This window comes from Trachypithecus francoisi, unplaced genomic scaffold (assembly GCF_009764315.1).
Source record: "Trachypithecus francoisi isolate TF-2019V2 unplaced genomic scaffold, Tfra_2.0 Lachesis_group2, whole genome shotgun sequence".
In the NCBI taxonomy this organism is placed as follows: domain Eukaryota; kingdom Metazoa; phylum Chordata; class Mammalia; order Primates; family Cercopithecidae; genus Trachypithecus; species Trachypithecus francoisi.
This window is the reverse complement of record NW_022681465.1, coordinates 145,956,954-145,980,238: the sequence shown is the minus strand read 5'-3', so window position 1 is coordinate 145,980,238 and position 23,285 is coordinate 145,956,954. Positions and strand designations below refer to the sequence as shown.

The 23,285-nt window shown below is 37.2% G+C and overlaps 1 protein-coding gene across 6 annotated transcripts in view; it reads right to left on the bottom strand.

Moving 5' to 3' along the window:
* Positions 1–202: 202 nt before the first annotated feature.
* LARS1 (leucyl-tRNA synthetase 1) overlaps positions 203–23,285 on the bottom strand; it is a 70,632-nt gene continuing 47,549 nt past the window's right edge. For 4 of the 6 annotated variants that reach the window (XM_033180767.1, XM_033180766.1, XM_033180770.1 and 1 more), the window contains 10 exons: positions 21,331–21,514; positions 19,449–19,539; positions 18,448–18,588; positions 17,104–17,244; positions 16,806–16,916; positions 14,264–14,374; positions 11,822–11,926; positions 10,226–10,321; positions 7,486–7,618; positions 206–605 (listed from right to left, as the gene is read on the bottom strand). In XM_033180767.1, the coding sequence (XP_033036658.1) occupies positions 400–605; positions 7,486–7,618; positions 10,226–10,321; positions 11,822–11,926; positions 14,264–14,374; positions 16,806–16,916; positions 17,104–17,244; positions 18,448–18,588; positions 19,449–19,539; positions 21,331–21,514 (1,319 nt within the window). In that variant the 3' untranslated portion in view covers positions 206–399. Of the gene's footprint in view, positions 606–7,485; positions 7,619–10,225; positions 10,322–11,821; positions 11,927–14,263; positions 14,375–16,805; positions 16,917–17,103; positions 17,245–18,447; positions 18,589–19,448; positions 19,540–21,330; positions 21,515–23,285 lie in introns of all 6 variants that reach the window. The other 2 variants (XM_033180768.1, XM_033180765.1) reach the window with 2 other exon arrangements.

Here is a 23,285-nt window from a genome sequence, read left to right as displayed (position 1 = left end):
AAATACAGCTAACTCCATAAATGAATATACTATAAAAAGCTGTTAGGTACACCTCAGCCTTCATAAACAGTATAAAGTACAACTCAGAAAAGAAGCATACTGACACTTCCATGTTCATCTTAAAAACTAGAAACTTCTAGGAAACAGCAACAATTTGTTTTTTTAAAAAGAGTTTGGCAAAAACCATTTCTCTTAGACACCCAAAGAAGGAAAAAAAAATTTATTAGGTCCAGTAATCAAAGATGACTTTATAGAATTATGATTACATGCAGAATTGGATGGTTAGAAATGAAATCAATCTATTTAGGTCCAGCCTAAGGTTCTGACAGCCAATGAGTAGACACAATCAGAGTAGTAGTATTCCTAAGAAACCAGGAATAATCTCCAATGTGCATGAGTTTAATGAACCAGATAGATTATTGTATCGCCAATATCCACCCTTATCCCATTCTCAGTCAGATGAATTTTCTTGCTCATGAGGTCCACATTAAAAACAGCATGCTCAGAAATGGGGGTCTTCTCGGTGTGCTCCTTTCCCAGGACAGGAACTCGTCGAGGCCCCAACAGTGGATCATCAAATCTCATCAGTTTCACTTTGGAAAGGTCTACAATAAAATAAATTATCAATATAAGCATTTAATTACAGTCATTGACTCAAACCCTGGAAGCAGTCTGAGAACTCACTTTTTAAACACACTGGTTGTTATATCTAAACAAAAACATTTTCTTCAGATTATTAAATAAAAGCCATGCCAGGCACGGTGGTTCACACCTGTAATCCCAGCACTTTGGAAGGCTGAGGCGGGTGAATCACTTAAGGTCAGGAGTTCAAGACCAGCCTGACCAACATGGCAAAATGCTGTCTCTACTAAAAACACAAAAAAATTAGTTGGGCCTGGTGGCAGGCGTCTGTAATCCCAGCTGCTGGGGAGGCTGAGACAGGAGAATCGCTTGAACCTGGAAGGCAGAGGTTGCAGTGAGCCAAGATCGCACCATTGCAGGCCAGCATTGGCAACAAAGTGAGACTCTATCTCAAAAAAAAAAAAAAAAAAAAAAAATCTCAGGAGCAAAGCTACAATGTAGCAAATCTTCATCCCCTTTCAGCTTTTACCCAGATCAAAGTGTTGGAGATTCTGACATCTCCTGGAAGTATAAACTAAGAGAGAGAAAGAATTGTGTGTATTTTTTAGCATTATCCTATTTGGTCTCTCAAATCATTTTTATATGCTTCAATTAACCATTGTACAGAGTGTCGAAATATCTAAAACTTATCCCTTTCTCGAGCTCCCTGGAATACACGAAACCTGCAAGAATTGTAGCTTTTCTTGGAGATACTTTTGGATAAATAATGACTACTCTAAGAAATGGCATTACCAGTTTCTCATTTGCTCAAAAGATGAAAGTATTTGTATTAACAAGTTGCTGAGACAAGGAGAGCGGGGACAAGGCAGAGAAAGGACAGAAATTTAAGCTTTCAGGATTTTAAGCTTTAGGATGAGCTCTAATACCCACCCTGCTTGAGATTTTCCTAATCTGCTCTTACGCAAGCTGATAAAATAGCGCCTGGCCAAAAAAAAAAAAAACCTGTCCCTTGAAAAACTTTATAATTCAACAATCCTGCCAACAACTGAGCCCAAAAGAAGTATATTTATTTCAGCAATTCTGAGATTTCCCAACATCAAATGGTTTTATTGCATACGGCAGAAAAATGCCAGAAATGACTACAAATACTGACTCTGGGTTTATAGCTCATTCTAAGTGTAGCATGGCTAGTTATAATTAACCTGATCCATAGAAATAGAAGATATTTTCTGAATTACTTCCCACCTCTTTCTGAAACACACCTGAGCTACACTCCATCACGTTGACTTGAGAGTACAAAGCTTAGCATAAGAAGGATAAGAGATAAAAGAAGACGTTAATGCAGCTGGCGACTATGCCAAGAATACAAGTTATCCATGCATTCTGTTCTCTTTGGGAAACAAAGACCAAAGGATTGCAAGTTTAGAGAAGGGGCTTATAGAACAATTACCTGCGACTACTACAAAAGCAAACCCTGTATAAGAGTCTTTGGAGAGTTTCTGCAGGGACCATACAATCTTTTCCAAGACACAGTACAAGCCCTGAAAATTAAAATGGGAAGGGAGCAGGCGCAATCTTCACAACAGCTACAATCTTATTTTGGAGAAGAATACAATTCATTTTAACAGCTATTGCAATTCAACTTCAGTGGTACCAAATATTTTGCTATAGACGCAGTGACAAGTTCTGCCAGATTTTATGCACAAGGCCTTTTACTGCAGATCTGCCTCTGCCTCTCTCTCTCTCACACACACACACTCTTTCTCGCTAAAACAGACCTCCTTCATCATTCCAAGCAATTCTGAATCAAACTAGTTCAAAGAAACCTTAATACTCAATCAGGCTTCTAAATGACAAACATATTTGCTTTGATGTTTCACCATGTAGTTCATTACTGTCCACAGATTCGTAGAGCTTTCTTAGTGGTTTAACTATTTTTTATCCCAGACTTACCTTACCATTGAAACTGTTGAAGTTCAAGTCTGCAACTACATAAGATTTAAGGCTCTTAGAGAAAAGATGAGAATGATTCTAAGTCCCTAGGGACTGATAATGAGCAATGAAGGCTTTCACTTCCAAGTTATTAGTTCATATATAGCATGGGTTGTGAGTGATTAAAATTTATTACCATCAAATAGTTCACTCAGTGGCCTTTGTGGAATGAAATGATAGTTTTAGTCCAGTTCCTCCCGGACCCAGATCATAATCACCCTCAATACAATTAGCACTAATTGGACAATTTGCTGTCTAGTGCAGCAAACAGACCAATAACTATGTTACTGAATTTAACTCCTCTTCCATCTCATATACTCAATATACTCAGGCCCTTTAGATATCAAGGCATCCTGAGGGCTTTTGGTAAAGTATCAAAGTTAGATCTCTTCTGCAGATACTTATAGGAATAGCAATTTCAAACTCCCTCTAATGTTTCTATTTTCTAAAATTTACAGCAGCTACTAACATCAAACTTAAGACACTTTAGATAATATTTTTCACAGCTAGTAAGACAAAGGAGATAAGAATTATGCCAAAGGCTCAATGAGAAAAGACAAGAAATAGGAAATACATTTCAGTACAATTCTGCAGAACCTAGTCAGTGCTATATTTGAGTACATTTGAAACAGACGTAGATTTAACATCATACAATTTTCAATACAGAAATACATCCTTTCATGTGCTGTAACATCATAATAATCCTATCCAGGCAGAGCTAGTGTCTCACGCCTGTGATCCCAGCACTTTGGGAGGCCGAGACAGGCAGATCACTTGAGGTCAGGAGCTCGAGACTAGCCTGGCTAACATGGCAAAGCCCTGTCTCTACTAAAAATAGAAAAACTAGCCGGGTGTGGTGGCTCATGCCTATAATCCCAGCTACTCAGGAGGCTGAGGCATGAGAATTGCTTGAATCTGAGAGATGGAGGTTGCAGTCAGCTGAGATTGTGCCACTGCACTCCAGCCTGGGTGACAAAGGGAGACTCTATCTCAAAACAAGTAAATAAATATAATCCTATCCAGTGGGTCCACACAAATATCTATTTTCTTTAAAAGCCACTACCATGCTCTTTCTGCTTCTTGTGGCCTGTAAGTTCTGAGGATGAAGGTATCATTCTATGGTACCTAGTTCACTGAGAGAACATAATAAATGCATATAACAACATGATGAAACCTGAAGATATTTTGCTAAGTGAAATAAGCTAGACACAAAAGGAAAAACATTGTGTGATTCCAATTATATGAGGTACTGAGAACAGTCAAATATATAGGGGTAGGAAGTAGAACAGTGTGGTGTGAATATAAATTTGTATAGCCATTATAAAAAACATACATACGGGTTCCTCAAAGTATTAAAAATAGAACTACCACATGATCGAGCAATCCCACTACTGGACATATATCCAGTAAGAAATGAAGAAATGAAATCAGTATGCTGAAGAGATATCTGCACTCCCATGTTTCTTGCAGCACTATTCACAATAGCCAAGATATGCAATCAACCTAAGGGTCCATCAACGGATGAATGAAAAGAGAAAATGTGGTATACAATGACATATTATGCAGACATAAAAAAGAATGAAGTCCTGTCACTTGTGACAACATGGATGAGGCTGGAAGACATTATATTAAGTGAAATAAGACAGGCACAGAATGACAAATATCGCATGATCTCACTCACATGTGGAATCTAAAGAAGTTGATCTCATTGAAGTACAGAGTCGAATTATGGTTATCAGAGGCTGGGAAGGATGGAAGAGAGGGGACTGAAAGGAGGTTGGTCAACAGGTACAAAGTTATAATTAAATGGGAGGAATAAGTTATACTGTTCCAGGCCGGGCGCGGTGGCTCAAGCCTGTAATCCCAGCACTTTGGGAGGCCGAGACGGGTGGATCACGAGGTCAGGAGATCAAGACCATCCTGGCTAACACGGTGAAACCCCGTCTCTACTGAAAAAATACAAAAAACTAGCTGGGCGACGGGGTGGGCGCCTGTAGTCCCAACTACTCCGGAGGCTGAGGCAGGAGAATGGCGTGAACCCGGGAGGGGGAGCTTGTAGTGAGCCGAGATCGCGCCACTGCACTCCAGCCTGGGCGACAGAGTGAGACTCTGTCTCAAAAAAAAAAACAAAAAAAAGTTATACTGTTCCATTACACCGTAGATGACTACAGTTCATAATATATGGTACATTTCAAAATAGCTGTAAGAGGAGCTGTTGAATGTTCTCACCACAAAGAAATGATAAATGAGGTGATAGATATGTTACTTATCCTAATTTGATAATTACACATTGTAAATATGTACCAAACCTCACACTGTACTCATAAATATGTACATTTATGTGTCAAAAAGAAAACTTAAAAGAAAAAAAGAAAGCAGAGCAGTGATTACCAGGGACTGGAGGGAAGGAGAATGGGAGTTACTGTTTAATGGGTACAGGGTTTCAATTTGGGATGATGATAAAGTAGGCAAAGGATATGAACAGACATTTCTCAAAAGAAGACATGCATACAGCCAACAGACACATGAAAAAATGCTCATCATCACTGGCCATCAGAGAAATGCAAATCAAAACCACAATGAGATAGCATCTCACACCAGTTAGAATAGCAATCATTAAAAAGTCAGGAAACAACAGGTGCGGGAGAGGATGTGGAGAAATAGGAACACTTTTACACTGTTGGTGGGATTGTAAACTGGTTCAACCATTGTGGAAAACAGTATGGCGATTCCTCAAGGATCTAGAACTAGAAATACCATTTGACCCAGCCATCCCATTACTGGGTATATACCCAAAGGATTATAAATCATGCTGCTATAAAGACACATGCACACATATGTTTATTGCGGCACTATTCACAATACCAAAGACTTGGAATCAACCCAAATGTCCATCAGTGACAGACTGGATTAAGAAAATGTGGCACATATACACCATGGAATACTATGCAGCCATAAAAAGGGATGAGTTTGTGTCCTTTGTAGGGACACGGATGCAGCTGGAGACCATCATTCTCAGCAAACTATCGCAAGAACAGAAAACCAAACACTGCATGTTCTCACTCATAGGTGGGAACTGAACAATGAGATCACTTGGACATGGGAAGGGGAACATCACACACCGGGGCCTATTGTGGGGAGGGGATGGGGGGAGGGATGGCATTGGAAGTTATACGTGATGTAAATGACTAGTTGATGGGTGCAGCACACCAACATGGCACCTGTATACATATGTAACAAACCTGCACATTGTGCACACGTACCCTAGAACTTAAAGTATAATAAAAAAAAAAAAGTTGTAGAGATGGATGGTGGTGATGATTTCACAACAATGTGAATGTATTCAAGCCTCCTGAACTGTACACATAAAAATGACTAAAATAGTAAATGTTATGTTAGGTATAATTTACCACAATTTAAAAAACATGTCTATAAACAACATCCCTAACCCTAGTATACTGTTGCTGCTGATGCTCCGTACAGAGGGAAACAAAATAAACTGGTATTTCCCTCCTAGTATACCCTTTCCCCTTACCTTCATGGGTGTAACGTTCAAGGCCCCATCCAAACAATACTTTCTCCATAAATTAATCCCTGATCACTGCAAGTGGAAATAATCTCACGTTCCTCTGTGCTACACATTTTACCTGTACCTTTCTTACTACACTCAGCAATTTCTCCTTACGTTATCATACACTTCAATAGTATATGTTCCCTACTATTTTACTAGATGCAGCTCCTAATGAACAGAACTCTGTGGACTCCCCAAAGCCCCAGTACATACAAAGGAGTCTCTACATACCCATACAAAGTGTTTGTAGTTGTCTCTACAAACACTACATATAGTAGTGTCTCAATAAGTGTCCAGAGAAGGGAAACAACTTCAAGAGAACACAAAATGTATGACAGAATTAATTCCAAAGAGCTATTTCAAGTCTCCTATTTTAATTCATGTTACTACCCTAATATAGTTTCATAAATTAGGTTATTGTTTGGGATTTATAAATCTTTTTAGAAAATTTTTGTAGTGATGGAAAGTGGCCAATCAACTTCTGATTGCTATCAAAAAGAAAAAAGACAGATAATACAAAATAGAGAATCACAACATTAATTTGTTGTGTAGCTCAGAAGAAAAATAAGAGAGACACACTATGTCCCTTCACACTCTGCTCACTGTAGGACCTGGCTGGATGATGAAAAGAAAAGTCATAAATTATTACATTGAATCTAATCACAAAAGATGCAGACTTATTCTTGATAGTAAGTTAAGATTACGACATATTTTACCTGGAGTCACATTGTTTAGAAGAAAGAATATGAGCTTTGGAGGCAAACAGACCTGTTTGAATTCCAGCTCTAGAGTTTACTTACTAAACAAACTTTGCAAGTTACTTAGCCTTTTTAGCCTCCATTTCATCATCTGTAAAAGGGAAATAATAAGAACACCCTCTACATTATAGAATTGTAAAAGGACTAAATGGTTAACACATGGAAGACACTCAATAACTTTTACTCTGTTTCTCTTCCTTCTCAAGGAACAGACCTGCTGGACAGGTTAGTTTAGAATATTAAGGGTATGTGTTCCTTGATTCTGAACATTTCTGAGACAGAAATCACTCATTACAGTTTTAGAGCTAGAAAGAAAGATGGAAAAATATCTAATCCCTCTATTGTCCTCACATTAGTAAACGAAAAATCAGTTTTGAGCTTAAGCGACACGGCAAAGTCACTAAGCTACCTTAGCCACAGAGTCCCAAAAAGAATAGTTTTCTTGATTCTGAACCCAATATTTTTTCCATAATAATACACAGCTGTCCATAAGCAAGCCTGTTTCTTTTCTTTTTCCTTTTTACCTAAAACTCACCAAATCTACAAGCCACTGACAAATAGGAGTTTTGGGGAACAACTTACCTTTAATTCCTCGGTTCATTTTCATTAAACGCCTGATTATGGAATCACAGTTATCTCCTTGCCTGATTTCAATTTTGGTTGAGAAATGGCCATTGGATGGCTGGGGATTCACTAGAGAAACGGACACACCAGGCTAGGAAAACAACAAGAAAATGATAGTTTAACTTAAATACTGCTGAGAGAGGAGGAATCTCTGCTACGTTTTCAATGCCCAATGAAAGATGGATCTAATTGTGGTATTTTAAAATCATGACTAAGGCATACTCAAATACAAAAGAAAAGCTGTACAAGCTCATGCTTATAACCAAATACCTAGGTAAAGATGACTACGACTACATATATCAACACTGATGATGGACACTAACAATAACTACATTTTCTCTTCCACAACCACCATCATTCACTGAATCTCTACTATGTATTAGGCATTGTACTAAGCACTTTACCGACGTTAGTTCTATATCCCTGAAGTCGTTCTTTTGACCCTTTTTCACAAATGAGAAGCTGAGAACCAGAAAGATTAAAAATCAGCACAAGGTCACACAGCTAGTAAGTGGCAAGGTCAGGATTAAACATAATTCTATGTTGTACTTATAGAAGCTACATAGTCCAAAACCCTGTTTATTATTTTTAAGTGGAAAAAAGTCAAATGAGTCTTGTGAAAGACTTAAATACATAGTATCTTAATAGAATACTTGAAAATGACTTGAAATAAATATATTTGTATAAGGAACATTTTCATATACCTATCTCCATGGCTCAAACGACTGAACTATTAAAAGCTACCACATCTTAATGCAATGAGTGTATTCCTTACATGACGCGAATTCAGGAGGTATCCATGATCATGATTTCCTTATTCTTTCAAACTAGGCCTTTTCTGTTTGCTGGGTTTTCAAATGTGGCAAAAGTAACAGAACATATCTAAGTCCTCTGCTTATCAAGACAAGGAGGGCAGTTTATAGACTCTCCCAATTGCAGTCCCCTGGACTTTGCCAAATGCCGCCAATCTGAATGGATTCTTTGAGACTGAAAAAACAGAATCTCCTTCCTCAAGGATCTAGATCCAGAAATACCATCTGACCCAGCAATCCCATTACTGGGTATATACCCAAAGGATTATAAATCATTCTACTATAAAGACACGTGCACACGTATGTCTACTGCAGCATGGGTCACAATAGCAAAGACTTGGAACCAACTCAAATGCTCATCAATGATAGACTGAATAAAGACAATGTGGCACATATATACCATGCAATACTATGCAGGCATAAAAAATGATGAGTTATGTCCTTTGTAGGGACTTGGATGAAGCTGGAAACCATCATTCTCCACAAACTAACACAGGAACAGAAAACCAAACACCGCATGTTCTCACTCATAAGTGGGAGTTGAACAATGAGAACACATGGACATAGGGAGCAGAATATCACACACCAGAGCCTGTTGGGGTGGGGTGGGCAAGGGGAGGGATAGCATTAAGAGAAATACCTAATGTAGATGACAGCTAGATGGGTGCAGCAATCCACCATGGCACACGTATACCTATGTAACAAACCTGCACGTTCTGCACATGTATCCCAGAACTTAAAAAAAAAAAAAAGGCCAGGTGCGGTGGCTCATGCCTGTAATCCCAGCACTTTGGGAGGCCAAGGAGGGTGGATCACGAGGTCAGGAGATCGACATCATCCTGGCTAACACAGTGAAACCCCATCTCTACTAAAAATACAAAAAATTAGCCAGGTGTGGTGGTGGGCGCCTGTAGTCCCAGCTATTCGGGAGGCTGAGGCAGGAGAATGGCATGAACCCAGGAGGCGGAGCTTGCAGTGAGCCGAGATTGCACCACTGCACTCCAGCCTGGGCAACAGAGCGAGACTCCGTCTCAAAAAAAAAAAAAAAAAAAAAAACCCAGAATCTCCAAAATCTTTTTGTCTTCACCAATAATGACCCCAAACTAAGGGGTTAAAAAAAGCTATTCCAGCATAACTTAAGATGATGCATCAATCCAGTTTATACTAAAAACAAAACAGCCTTGAATAACAATCAAACCAAGACTCATCTGAGGTTTAAAAGCTCCTTTTAACTGTCTAAAAAGGTTCTACATTTCCAGTATTCTTAAATAAAAACCAGATACTGAAAATCATACTTTTTATTTTTGTTTTTTTTTTGTTTTTTTTTTTTTAAGACGGAGTCTCACTCTGCTGCCCAGGCTGGAGTGCTGTGGCCAGATCTCAGCTCACTGCAAGCTCCGCCTCCCGGGTTCACGCCATTCTCCTGCCTCAGCCTCCCGAGTAGCTGGGACTACAGGCGCCCACCACCTCGCTCGGCTAATTTTTTTGTATTTTTTAGTAGAGACGGGGTTTCACCGTGTTAGCCAGGATAGTCTCGATCTCCTGACCTCGTGATCCACCCGTCTCGGCCTCCCAAAGTGCTGGGATTACAGGCTTGAGCCACCGCGCCCGGCCCATACTTTTTATTTTTAAAACCCACAAATAACATCTGATAGTTCCTGTAATAGTAAAGTGAGGAAAAAGTAAGTATTGCACTGACCAAAGGAATTGGGGCATTTCAGGTACATCCCCATTTCTAACAAACAATGAGGTCTACAACAAACCAAGCACTTAATTTCTCTGGACCTTACTTGGTTCTATTTTTCAAATGTGGATTTAGATGTAATGATCTCTAGGTCTCTTCTAGTTTTAAAATGCAATGATTCAGTGAGATTCCTTCAACTTACTTCTATTCTAAAAACATTAAGTGGTTTCCCAGGACAGCAGTCTTCCCTGATTTTATCTTCTGCTTCGGAGGCAAACTTGACTTCTATGTGTTCTAGCTAAATAGAGGGGAAAAAATGGAAGTTATTAGTATCACTTAATGTGATTCAAATTAATCATCACCTCATTTCACCAAGAACAAAACTAGGTTCTCCAGTTAACATGAAATGGTCTGTGCAATTTTATTATTTTCCATATAAATATTAAATGAAATCTGTAATCAGTTATTTAACGTTCATTTTAGATGTCTCATAGTATTGTTATTTCTATAGTCATGTTTATCATTTTCTATAATGAAATCTGGCATCTATCTGCCATATAAAACAAAATGAAAATCAGCATAAGAGGCTTCCACTTAAGACAAATTGAAGTTCAGAAATCTATCATTTGAGAATAAAAGGCTTCCACTTAAATAAATGGAAGAAAAGCTCAGAAATAAAGCACAACGCATATGTCTGAATATAAGATGACCCTAAACATAAGGTGTGTCCGTATGGTCCAAGTGAAAAGATCCAAGAAGTTTTTTGACCTACATGAATATATATGAACATTTAGATATATATAAAATGGATGTCATTTAATGTTTATTAATTTCATTAACTCATTTAAAATAAAATACTTAATTAGAAACAACTTTCTTCCATCTCCATATTTCACAAAACAATTTTACTTAAACTCCAAACCTGTATTTTTTTTACTTGAGTGTCTTCATTATTACTAGGACCACTTTTTGAGTGCTCTAACAGTTTTCTAGAGCAAATGACTTTTCCTTTTGCCTAAGTTGTCTGAGACCAGCTTATTTACAATCCATATATAAAGTTGTGACTGGGGCACAAAGATTGGATGGGGAGAAAGTCACAGATATGTAAAAGCTATTGGTACTATTCTAGTTCTTGGATTGGGTAGTAGATTCATGAATGTTCATTTTATTATAAATTGGGAGAGAAAAAAAACATGGCAAGACATGGAACAATCACAATATATCATGAACCAGACATTATAATTAATCCAATTCTGCACATCAAAAGGGATGGGGGGAAAAGGCACCAATTCAGAGTACTCACAGGTGGGAATTGAACAATGAGATCACTTGGACACAGGAAGGGGAACATCACACACTGGGGCCTACTGTGGGGAGGGGGAGGGGGAAGGGATAGCATTAGGAGATATACCTAATGTAAATGACGTGTTAATGGGTGCAGCACACCAACATGTCACATGTATACATATGTAACAAACCTGCAGTTGTGCACATGTACCCGAGAACTTAAATTAAAAAAAAAAAAAATTTGCAGTATAATATCCAGACATATAATTTTTTAATGTATAATTGATTATATGTAAATTAAGAATTGATAAAATAAGATGACAGATTTTTTTTCCTGCAACTTTTAGACTCACCCATTTTTCTTCTCTCCAAAAATATTTCTGACTGACATATTTAACAAAGGTACTAAACACAGAAGATGAAGTTTATAAAAAGGTTTACTGTAAAATAAAAGAGCTGGATTGTGGTTTAACTACAGTTAAGTAGTTATTACAATCCCTGGACCTCTTACCTCAAGGGAATTAGTCAGGTAGACTATATTCTCCAGAAGCACAGCCTTTTCATCAAATTCTAATTGCAAATCCAGTATACGAGGCCCCATCTTCTCCAGATTTTCCTAATAGCCAAAATGGTATGGAAAAACAAAATCACAGTAAGAACATGTTGGAAAACATACTTCCTTCAAAGTAATCATTCTTCTCTCAGTTGATAAAATCTCAGATTTCAGGCGTTAAAGGAAAGGCCTTGGACTCATGATTTCCTTTACCTACATTTGCTTGTTAATGAAATTTACTAGCTCCAAATAATTGTCATTTAAAGTATTATAAGATTATGGCAGCACTGAAAAGATGGGAAGGCACAAGGTTTTCAGATTTATAAAGTAAATATGGTTTTATGATTGTTTATTTAGACTGACTTAATATGCAAGCCCAAAGAATTCACTTGACAGAGAATCAACCAAATGTATGAAAATATCCCTTTAAGTTAGCCAAAAAAACAAAATTTTAATTTTCTGAGATACCACCTTCTTACAGTTGTTTCAGAGAATAGTGAATTAATAATATCCAAACAAAAAATCCCCAAAGATATTTCTGCAAAGTTTAAAGAAAAAAAACTCATACTACATGAGTACTCAAACATGGCATGTAAAAAATAATTTCTTATTCTTAATTTTCTTGGATAGTCGATATTTGCTGCACAAAATAGAATCCTAGAGATCCAAGTACATATGCATAGATATAACTACCTAGGACACGTTAAACTTAATGAAAGTGACCTGACATTATTCCTGCTACTCACTGTTTTAGCTTACTATGCAAGTTCTATTTCTTTTTCCCATGAAAAGTGCTAGAAAGTCATTTTCTTATTCTCAGATTTATTAATCCCTTTCAAAGTTTGCAAAACCACTAATTTGCCTGGCAAATCACCAACATAATTTTAAAAATATATCACCACTCAAACGGTCTGATGATGGTTCTTCAAATTTAAATGAGATCCTAAAGAAGCCAACTTTTGAATCTAATATCATTTTATACACACACACACACACACGCACGCTCTCTCTCTCTCGCTATATATATATACACGTAACTACTTTTCGAACAGGTTTCCCTGGATTCTCTTAAAACATGTCATCAAAATTAATTGCCTCTGCAAACACCAATGGAATATTTTGTTGGATCCACATGTTGACAGTGCCTTTGGTGTTATGACCAATGACACTAGCCACTGGGGAACCAATGAACTATGAACATACCAGCACTTATATTACAACATGATTGGTGTAGGTCAACCCAGGATCCTAAATTACTTCTGAAACTTAAAATACCCTGAGGATCAAACAGTGACTTTGATCTAAGAGAATTAAAAACCTTTCCCAAGAATACCAATCTATTATAGCATTGGAGAAGTTAAGAGGTCTGGTCTCCATCAGGCATCTGCAGCCAAGAAGACACAAGAATTAAAGGACAGTAAAAGAATAACCACGATATGCTTAGTAGGCTGGAAGATACTAATTTGCATTTTCAAACAACATTTACCAAGCCTACTTCTTGACTGGTGCTACTTAGGTGTGTTAGGTATACTACACAGCATTCCTAAAAAGTTGGGTTCTATAGTATCCTCATTTTATGGATGAAAAATCCTGTTGCCCAAAAAATTAAAGTTATTTGACCAAGGTCTCAAAACTAAGAAATGACAGATATACAGAATTTCAACCAAGATTTTTCTGGCCCCATAGTCTGAGATCTTAAGCAATATAAGCCTTCTTTCAGCTTCTTTTTGTCAAGAAATCCAACAATACATCAGCTATGTATATGAAGAAAACTAAGAGTCTAACCCAATAATTCTCAATGGCAAGAAGTGGAAGGTGATTCTGCCCCCAGTGGACATTTGGCAATGTCTGGAGATATTTTTCATTGTCATAACTAGCGGGAAAGGTAGTTCTACTGGCTTCTAATGAGTAGAAGCCAGGGATGCCGTTAAAGTGTCCCACAAGAACTATCTAGCCCAAAATACCAATAGAGCTATGCTGAGAAACCCTGGTCTAACCACTATAACCAATGTTCATCCTGTTAAGCTGTACCTATACAAATATTGAATCCTGGTTCCAGGAATAGGGTCTAGGAAATGCAAGCCTCTATAAGCCTAATGTAAGCCAAAAGAGTATGTTTCTTTCCCAAACTTGAAAGAAGGGAAGGTAGAATATGAAGGGAACAGTTCAGTGCAGCAATTCTAAACCAATTTTTCTTCCACAATATATATTTTTCACATACTCAGCAATTCCACAAGTAAACCCAAAACCTGATAGATCATTTCTCACAGCCACTGATTGAAAAGTGCTATTTTAGCAGATTTCTGGCAGGAGACTATGTCCAAGGCTTTTTCCCATCCTTCTATTGTCCTATCTAACCATTACTCATGTGGTCACAGCTGCATAAGGTCCACAGCTTACCTTAATCATGGCAACAAATGGCATGACTTTCTTCATGTATTTCTTCAGTTCTGGCATACTGCCTAGTTCACTAGCAATGACTTTGTTGTCAGGCAGTTTTCCATTATTGGCCTAAAAAAAGAAAGGAGGGAGAGTAATGTAGAAAAAAAGTCTCAAGAATAAGACAGAATAGTAGATTTGACTATGGTCTGCCAGGCATAGAATGGTGGCCTCTATCGATCCTTAGAGAACAGCAGAAAAGTGTCCAGCCCTAGCATCACGGAGAAGTGAAAGCTGAATGAACAATGCACAAGGAAGTCTCCTATTCTCTATAAACTGACAACACATACTTTTTAGTTCAGAGGAGGAAAAAAAGTGATTTGTGTCGAATATTTCTCCTGTTCAGAAACTAAATGGTCTCATAAAAACTTGTTTTCAAATTTCTAAAAGCATTTGATTAGTCATATTAAAATAAAAAATTACACAACTATTATACAAGTTTATATAATGTCTGCTTTTGGACACTAGAAAGAAATTGTTACAATTGTGAAAAGAATCCCTAGCTATTGACCTGTTAAAAACAGAACCACTTCTATCTACTCGAAAATAAATATCTATATCATATATCACTAATGAGTATAATCCAAGTGTGCTTTAAATGAATATAAATTCATTTCTTTCTACAAATATTAATGGTCCCCTCAACAGAGTGAGAAACAAAGCAAGTGGTCTTTTCAAAGTTTTGGGCAACTTATTTTCTCCTTATTGTAAAAGGAAGGGTTGGGAATGAATCTAAATGAAAAGGAACACATAACACAATTTCAAAAAATCTATTTTCAATTCCAAATTTTACTAAAGTACATAGGAAAAAATATTCTACTTGTTAATGTATTCCTCTGAAACATATAAAAAAGAAAAAGGGTAGGAAACACTCCTTTGCCTTATGTCACCAAAAAGGTGCCACATTCAACATAAGAACACTCTTCGTGATTATAAATGAACATTTTTTTCATTCTTGTGGATGAAAACATACAAAAATCTAAAAGAAAGCTGCTAATGCCAAAAGATACCACTGTCTTCAATTATCCAGTCAATGAATACTAAGTAAAAATACAACTTCAAAAAGAACAGAGGTGATGCATTTTTTAATACCTAAGACATTACATATCATATTTGGGTTCTTCCACTGTTTCCTTGAAATTGCTGGTATGAATATATAATCCACTGAGGTAGTTTCACTTTTCTGCCAACCAAAGTAGCTTTTATCTTTTATTTACCTTAATTCAAAATCTGCAACCAGATTCTAAAGGCCACCTTCTATTTCTAACATACACAATCAAAGGTGGAAGTAGTTTTCCATAAAACAGACTCAGAAGGAATACAAAAACATTTGCTCTTCTCTATCAAATTTTACAAATGTAAAAGCAGTTTTTCTTAGCATTTCTTAATTAACTCTGAAAAGTATTCAGGCAAAATTCCAATAATGGTCTAGAATATCAAAGCTAAGAATTTTTCCTTTATGTTTCTTCTTTACATTTTGACCACAATCCATATTTTGTCTCTCTTTTTTAAGTGCACCTTAGTGGTCTGCATCTAGCAATAACTGTTTTAATAACCTAAGCAAAAAAGCCAAAGTCCACAAACATACTTTGTTTCTACATTTTGAATGCAGAGGAAAAACAGATTTTTTTCTTTCAGGAAAACTTAGATCTAAGTTACTGAGTTCCCTTTAAATGGATTTATCATTACCTGGCAGAGCCAAAAATGTCTTCAAGCTCTACATTTCTATAGGTAATTATCAAACCAAACAACATTTAAAGTACTCAAGAACAAAGTTCACTTTTTTCCAAACAATAAACGATGTTATGGTTTGAAATAATTTAATGAATGAATAAATTTAATGAATGACTCCTGCTGCTCAAGTTATAACAAATTCCAAAGGCAAACTCTGTCCTTTCGTTTCATTATTTCAACTACACATATGAAAACCCCCAATTCTTTTGATTACATTCAACTAGATCCAATGTATTTTTTTTTTTTTTTTTTTTTTGAGACGGAGTCTTGTTCTGTTGCCCAGGCTGGAGTGCAGTGGCCGGATCTCAGCTCACTGCAAGCTCCGCCTCCCGGGTTTGCGCCATTCTCCTGCCTCAGCCTCCCAAGTAGCTGGTACTACAGGCGCCCGCCAACACGCCCGGCTAGTTTTTTTGTATTTTTTAGTAGAGACGGGGTTTCACCACGTTAGCCAGGATGGTCTCGATCTCCTGACTTCATGATCCGCCCATCTCGGCCTCCCAAAGTGCTGGGATTACAGGCTTGAGCCACCGCGCCCGGCCGATCCAATGTATTTTTGTATAAATGTTTAAAAAATGAGAGAAAAACAGCAGCTTTTTCCTCAGCATCCATTTAAGAGTCACCAAGAATAACAAAAGGATGCTCTCTGCCTAGAGAGAATGACACAAAGCTGCCTATCTTTCTTCTCCCAGACATTACCAACATCCTAAAAACAAAAACAACATAGGGAGCATACACCACCATCGGGGGGAAAGTCTACTGAGAGCATCACCTCAAAGTGTTTACGTAGAACAGACAGGGTGGTATGTTGCCAAGGTGGATAGTTCTTTGCCACATAGATGGTGCAATGTGAGGGCTTCTGCAGGGGTTGTTTGTCAGTCTTCTACCCGGTAAAAGAAAGGAAAAACATTCAATAGCTTTTACATAAACCAAAAATGAGAAGAACCCTCCCCCAATATACACCACCATGGTCTTCACCATTAATGAAAATCTTTTTAACTTCCATTACTGTTAAATGTTATCTGATCAATAACTTTTAAGTAATAATCTTTAAAAAAAAAAGACTTTACCTTCCCTTTAGCTGGCATCATATAGTTCTTGAGTCGTAGTCTAAGGTCATGTGTTACTTCCATGAGATACTGTGAGGAGTGTATTAAAACTTCATCCACAGGACCTGCCACAGGCCATGAAGCATTCATAATTGAGTCAGGCTTTTAAAAAAAGAAAAACAAAAAAAGTTCAGTGAGGTTAGACAATGTAACTATTTTATGGCTCTTGATTACAGTTTCATACCAAGGATACCATCTGTAATTGTGTGCTCGGAGTTCAAACTTGACTACACATAACACACTTCCACAGCCCCTGATCTAATGTTCCCTAGAATTCAAGCTGTGAAGTCTGACTCTACATTCTTAATTAGCATCCATTTGTACAAGCATATTAATACCCACACACATATGCTCACTTTCAAAGAAAATTATGTAATGCTAATTTGCCTAAATTTAATCATTATTATATAAATTACGCATACACTCAGTTTTTATCCTGTTAATACATCCAGTATTCAAATATGGCTATTTGGTATATAGATCATGAGCACATTTCTGTATTGTTCGTGCATTTAAAAATACAAAAGAGGCTGGGCGCGGTGGCTCAAGCCTGTAATCCCAGCACTGTGGGAGGCCGAGATGGGGGGATCACGAGGTCAGGAGATCGAGACCATCCTGGCTAAAACAGTGAAACCCCGTCTCTATTAAAAAATACAAAAAACTAGCCGGGCAAGGTGGCAGGCGCCTGTAGTCCCAGCTACTAGGGAGGATGAGGCAGGAGAATGGCGTAAACCCGGGAGGCAGAGCTTGCAGTGAGCTGAGATCCGGCCACTGCACTCCAGCCTGGGTGACAGAGCAAGACTCCATCTCAAAAAAAAAAAAAAAAAAAAATACAAAAGAGCCTAGCTAATATGGTTGGAAAGGAGTTATTAAACCAGCCAAACTATTTATCTGCAAGCCTAGGAGAAATAACTGAATTTATATTCATAGTAAGAATGCTAATATCCCTGAATATTAAGTCCTATGTATGCCAGAAGTTTTATATAAAATAAGAATACTTATGCAAATACACACCTATATCTTTGCTTATAAGGAGCTCATAACAATTGTTTATATCTTTCTCAATATTTTCACCTTTTAAAAATATGTATACACTGTGTATATAATAAATAAGGGCACATATTTCCATCTGAATAGGAGATAGCTCTGGTTTAACCTGTCATAATTATGATGCTAAATCCAGTATTACTCTTGAATTACTCACTTTCAGACTTTCTCTCTTAAGTAACAATATTAGCACAACACTTATTTAATGAAGCCAAAATCAAAACCACTCGAAACATTTTAAATGCTTATTAAAGATACCTTTCCCAGGAGTGTCCAGATGTGCTCACACAAATGTGGACAGAATGGAGCAAGGAGAAGTGTCTGAACTTCAATAAACCGGAACACAAGTTCTCTGTGCATCCCTTCCACAGCCAATTCACGGTACTTATCTTTTGTGGCCTATAAAATTTGAAATTATTTAGCATTTCCCTCACCTTCTTTAAAATAGAAATAAAGGAAAAAATTTCAGTATCTTGGTTTTAATACATTTTTAAGTTTCTAGTCTTTTAAAAATCCGTAACAAATTACTGTAAAGATTTTACTTTAAGAATCTGCAAGTATTTATCTTTGTCCAAAGCACATGGTAGTTTTATACTAATAATTCTCAAAAAAAAGAATTTTTTTACAGACAGTTTGTAACTGAGACATGGAAGTTGAACAACTTTAACTGTATATTAAGGGTGACTGCTCTTAGCAGCATATAGGATATTAAATACGAAAAAAGACTATAAATACAACACATTGCTATGCTCAGTCATTTATCCTTATTTAACCACATCTCTGAAAACCAAGTTACATAAATCTCAATGTGATATTTTACATAGCTCATTGCGTAAAGCTGCATTTTTACTTTAAGCACTTTAAATGCCAAACTTGAGGAAATACTGACACCTTGTGGAAAACCTCAGAAAACACCTGCTCTCAAACTAATGGCAATTAATTACAATTTTGCCTTCGTTTTTATCAATTTTGAAACGTTTTCCTGGAAAGTATAGCTGAATTTTAGATTTAATCTCCTTTATATGAATGCTCATAGCTTAACTAGGAGCAGAATTATTTAAATTAAATGGACACAATAGAAAAATATCAAAGAAAATAACTTAAAATCACAATTTATTGAAGACTTTAAAATTTTTCTGGCAGGATTTTCAGTCTACACTTAGGCGAGTAATTGTGCTATAGCAGGAAGGAAAAAGGGGGAAAATACATAATGTTCGCATTGACATGTTTTATAGCTACCAAAAGAATCAACAGCCTACCTGAAACTCAAAAAACCCTGTTTTCAAAGCTTCTTTAAACATCATCTTTTCATAGTTTTGATCTGTTTTTATAATTCCTGCATTCAATTCACTATTGAATAGGGGGGAAAAAAAAGGTTATGGAGTTTAAAGGCACTTATACATAGCTATAAAAAACTGCTGCATATACAAATTTAAAATACTGCTTATTTAAGCAGTAAAATGAGAACAATGCCCGAAACATTTAAAACTGCTCAACACAACACCACTTTTGTGTTCCTTAAAACAAACTACTGCAGTCTCTCTATTGTCTATCCATCCTTAAGTACTGTCATCTGACACTGCTTAGGGCTCCTGTTTATGACATAATAAGTGATGCTGGTTTAGAAATTTCTTGATGGACACTTTATTCTTATAAAGCCCAAAATGTAATATGAAAATAGCTTAACTAATGTTGTAGCCAAGTTTTAGGTTTTTTTTTGTTTTATTTTGTTTTTTTTTTTGAAACAAGTCCTGTCTCTGTCACCTAGGCTAGAATGCAGTGGTATGATCACAGCTCACTGTAGCCTCGAACTCCTAGGTTCAGAGGATCTTCTCACCTCAGCCTCTGAAGTACTAGGACTATAGGCGCAAGCCACCTCACCCAGCTAATTTTTTATTTTTTATTTTTATTTTTGTAGAGATGGGAATCTCACTTTGTTGCCCAGACTGGTCTCAAACTCCTGGCTCAAGTAATCCTCCCACCTCAGCCTTTCAAAGTGCCTGGTTTACACGCATGAGCCACAGTGCCTGGCCACAGCCAGGTTTTAATTATTGCATTTACAATAACTAATACTGGATATTAGAAAAAAATTTTCTCATCCCAATCCAGGTCCTTCTTAATTTGGCCTAATCTAGCCCCAACCTGTTTCATCTCCTACCTCTGCCCACTAGATAATGCACTTCAAATAAATATCAGACCCTTTCCACGGCTTATCCACACTTTCTCCTCTGCCTGAAAACATTGTTTATTTTTCAAGAAACCCAGAATTTGGCCGGGCGTGGTGCTCACGCCTGTAATCCCAGCATTTTGGGAGACCGAGGCGGGTGGATCACAAGGTCAGGAGCTCGAGACCAGCCTGGCCAACATAGTGAAACCCTGTCTCTACTAAAAATGCAAAAAAATTAGCCAGACTTGGTGGCAGGCGCCTGTAATCCCAGCTAGCCGGGAAGCTGGGGCAGAAGAATAGCTTGAAACTGGGAAGTAGAAGTTGCAGTGAGCCAAGATTGTGCCACTGCACTCCAGCCTGGGTGACACTGCAAGACTCTGTCTCGGAAAAAAAAAAAAAAGAAAGAAACCCAGAAGTCACATGGTATCTCTGAATTCTCCTTATCTCTATTATTGTACTTAAAAACTGTGTGCTTGTCTCTCTTGCGAGACAATAAGGAAGGATCATGTCTTATTCATCTTTGTAATACCAGTGCGTAGGATGACTCCAAAGATATTTATCCCTTTCTTTTAATCTACTTTTCCTTTAACCATTTTGCCCTACTCTAAAACAAGACAACATGGTAAAATGGTTATGACAACAGACTTTCAAGACAGACAGAAGCAAGTTCATATCCCAAGTTTGCAACTACTGGCTTTAAGGCATTTAAGTAAACAATTGTTCTAAGCTTCAGTTTCTTTATTTATAAAATAGAGCTAGTATCATCTGTATTATATAAGGTTGCTTTGAGGCTAAAGTCAGATAATGGACACAAAATACTTAGCATAGTACCTGGCACAAGTAAGCCTTCAATGAATACTAGCTATTATTATCATTAGTTTATTTTATTAAAAAAAGAAAAGAAAAAGAAAACTTAAAAATGCACCAGGACTAAGTAACTCTAAAACACAAAATGATTGGGATCTAGAGATTACCTGGCAAAAACTCTATCATTGAAAGTGTTGGCAGGACCACTTCTTAGGCTGTCCCAGTTGGCAACCATTTCTTTCACCCATTCTACCCAGGTGTACAGACGGAGAATACCTGCATCTGCCATGGCTTCCACAAAGTTGGCATCTTCTACAGTGTCACCAGCATCAGCCAGAGCCAAACGCATTCCTGGAAGAAGAAAAAAAAGTCAATGAATTAAAAATATGGTTACTGAGTATCAATTGTATCCTTTGGGTGCAGCTGGGTACCTTGCAAAGCCCATATATAAATTAACAAATGCTTTAAAGGACTGTCCTGGATCAACAACAAAAATTAAAATCACCAAAAAGTAGCATCCCTAACAGTGATGTTAAAATATTCGAGCCATTCATATTGATTTGCATCCACTAAGCACCAATATGTGTTTCTTCTCAGGCATGCTGAATTAATGAGATAAACTGATCTTTAATGAGGCAGAGATAGAAAATGATAAACTGGGGAGAGATAAAGACATACATTTCTTTGTAGTTTTCTTATCAACATCTCAGCCTCATTTAGAGGGAGCAAAATATATTTTAATGCATGAGAATACACACTGGTGCCTTATGTGTACAAACACATATGAATTTTTCTCAGTTTTGAAACTAGGTTCTTACAAGTTTACCACTAATAAAACTTTACTTTTTCCATTCTCATCTCTCAGTACTACCAAAATCTTCCATTCTAAAATATTGAAAAAAAAACCCTAAATGTCCATCAGTTAAACTGTAGGATATCCTATAATGGAACACTATATTGTTGAAAAAAAAAAAAAAAAAGAGGGAACTCATTATGTAGTTCTTTCTGTCTTTAGCTTTGGTGTCCAATCAAAGCACTCAGGTTCTACACTTTGCCTTTTCCACTTAACAGTTCATATTTGTACACTAACCCATACATACACATATCTATGTTTTTTGTTTGTTTGTTTGAGATGGAGTTTTGCTCTTGTTGCCCAGACTGTAATGCAATGGCACAATCTTGGCTCAGTGCAACCTCCACCTCCCAGATTCAAGCAATTCTCCTGCCTTAGCCTCCTGAGTAGCTAGGATTATAGGCATGCACCACCATGCCCAGCTAATTTTGTATTTTTAGTAGAGACAGGGCTTCTCCATTTTGGTCAGGCCGGTCTCAAACTCCAGACCTCAGGTAATCCGCTCGCCTCAGCCTCCCAAAGTGCTGGGATTACAGGTGGGAGCCACCATGCCTGGCTATTTATTTTTATATCTATATATCTATACACAAAATAATAATCATGAGCTCATACTTTTATCACCAAATCCAATCTGACCCCATGATTGGGCTCATTCTAGCATATTCTCTTTACTTACTTAATAGCTTCTTTTTCTGATCGTGAGCTCCATGAGACAGAGGTTCTCATTATCTATCTGTTTACTTATTTATTCAATCCTAATATATACATAAAGTGGTTTTATAATTGCTTATATAACTTGTAAGAAACAGACTAACTATATTATTTGGATACAGTTCTCTCTTTGACTTTGGTGTCCAATCAAAATACTGAGAACACAAACTCAGCTAGCCATGACCAATAAAAAGAAGTACCATGAAGACCAATGACTAATTATATAAGAAATGAATGGTTCTTTCAGGATAGTGCATTTCTTCTCTTGACACAATAATAATAAAATGTAATAGGACTGAGGCCAGACAAAAAAACAATTTTCTGAAAAAAATCAATGTTCCCAGGTTCAAGATACCTTTAGGAATACCAAATACAGGCCACGCATGGTGGCTCATGCCTGTAATCTCAGCACTTTGGAAGGCCAAGGAAGATGGATCACTTGAGGCCAGGAGTTCGAGACCAGCCTGGTCAACATGGCAAAACCCCATCTCTACTAAAAATACAAAAATTAGCCAAGCGTGCAGGCACATGCCTGTAATCCCAGCTGTTTGAGAGGCT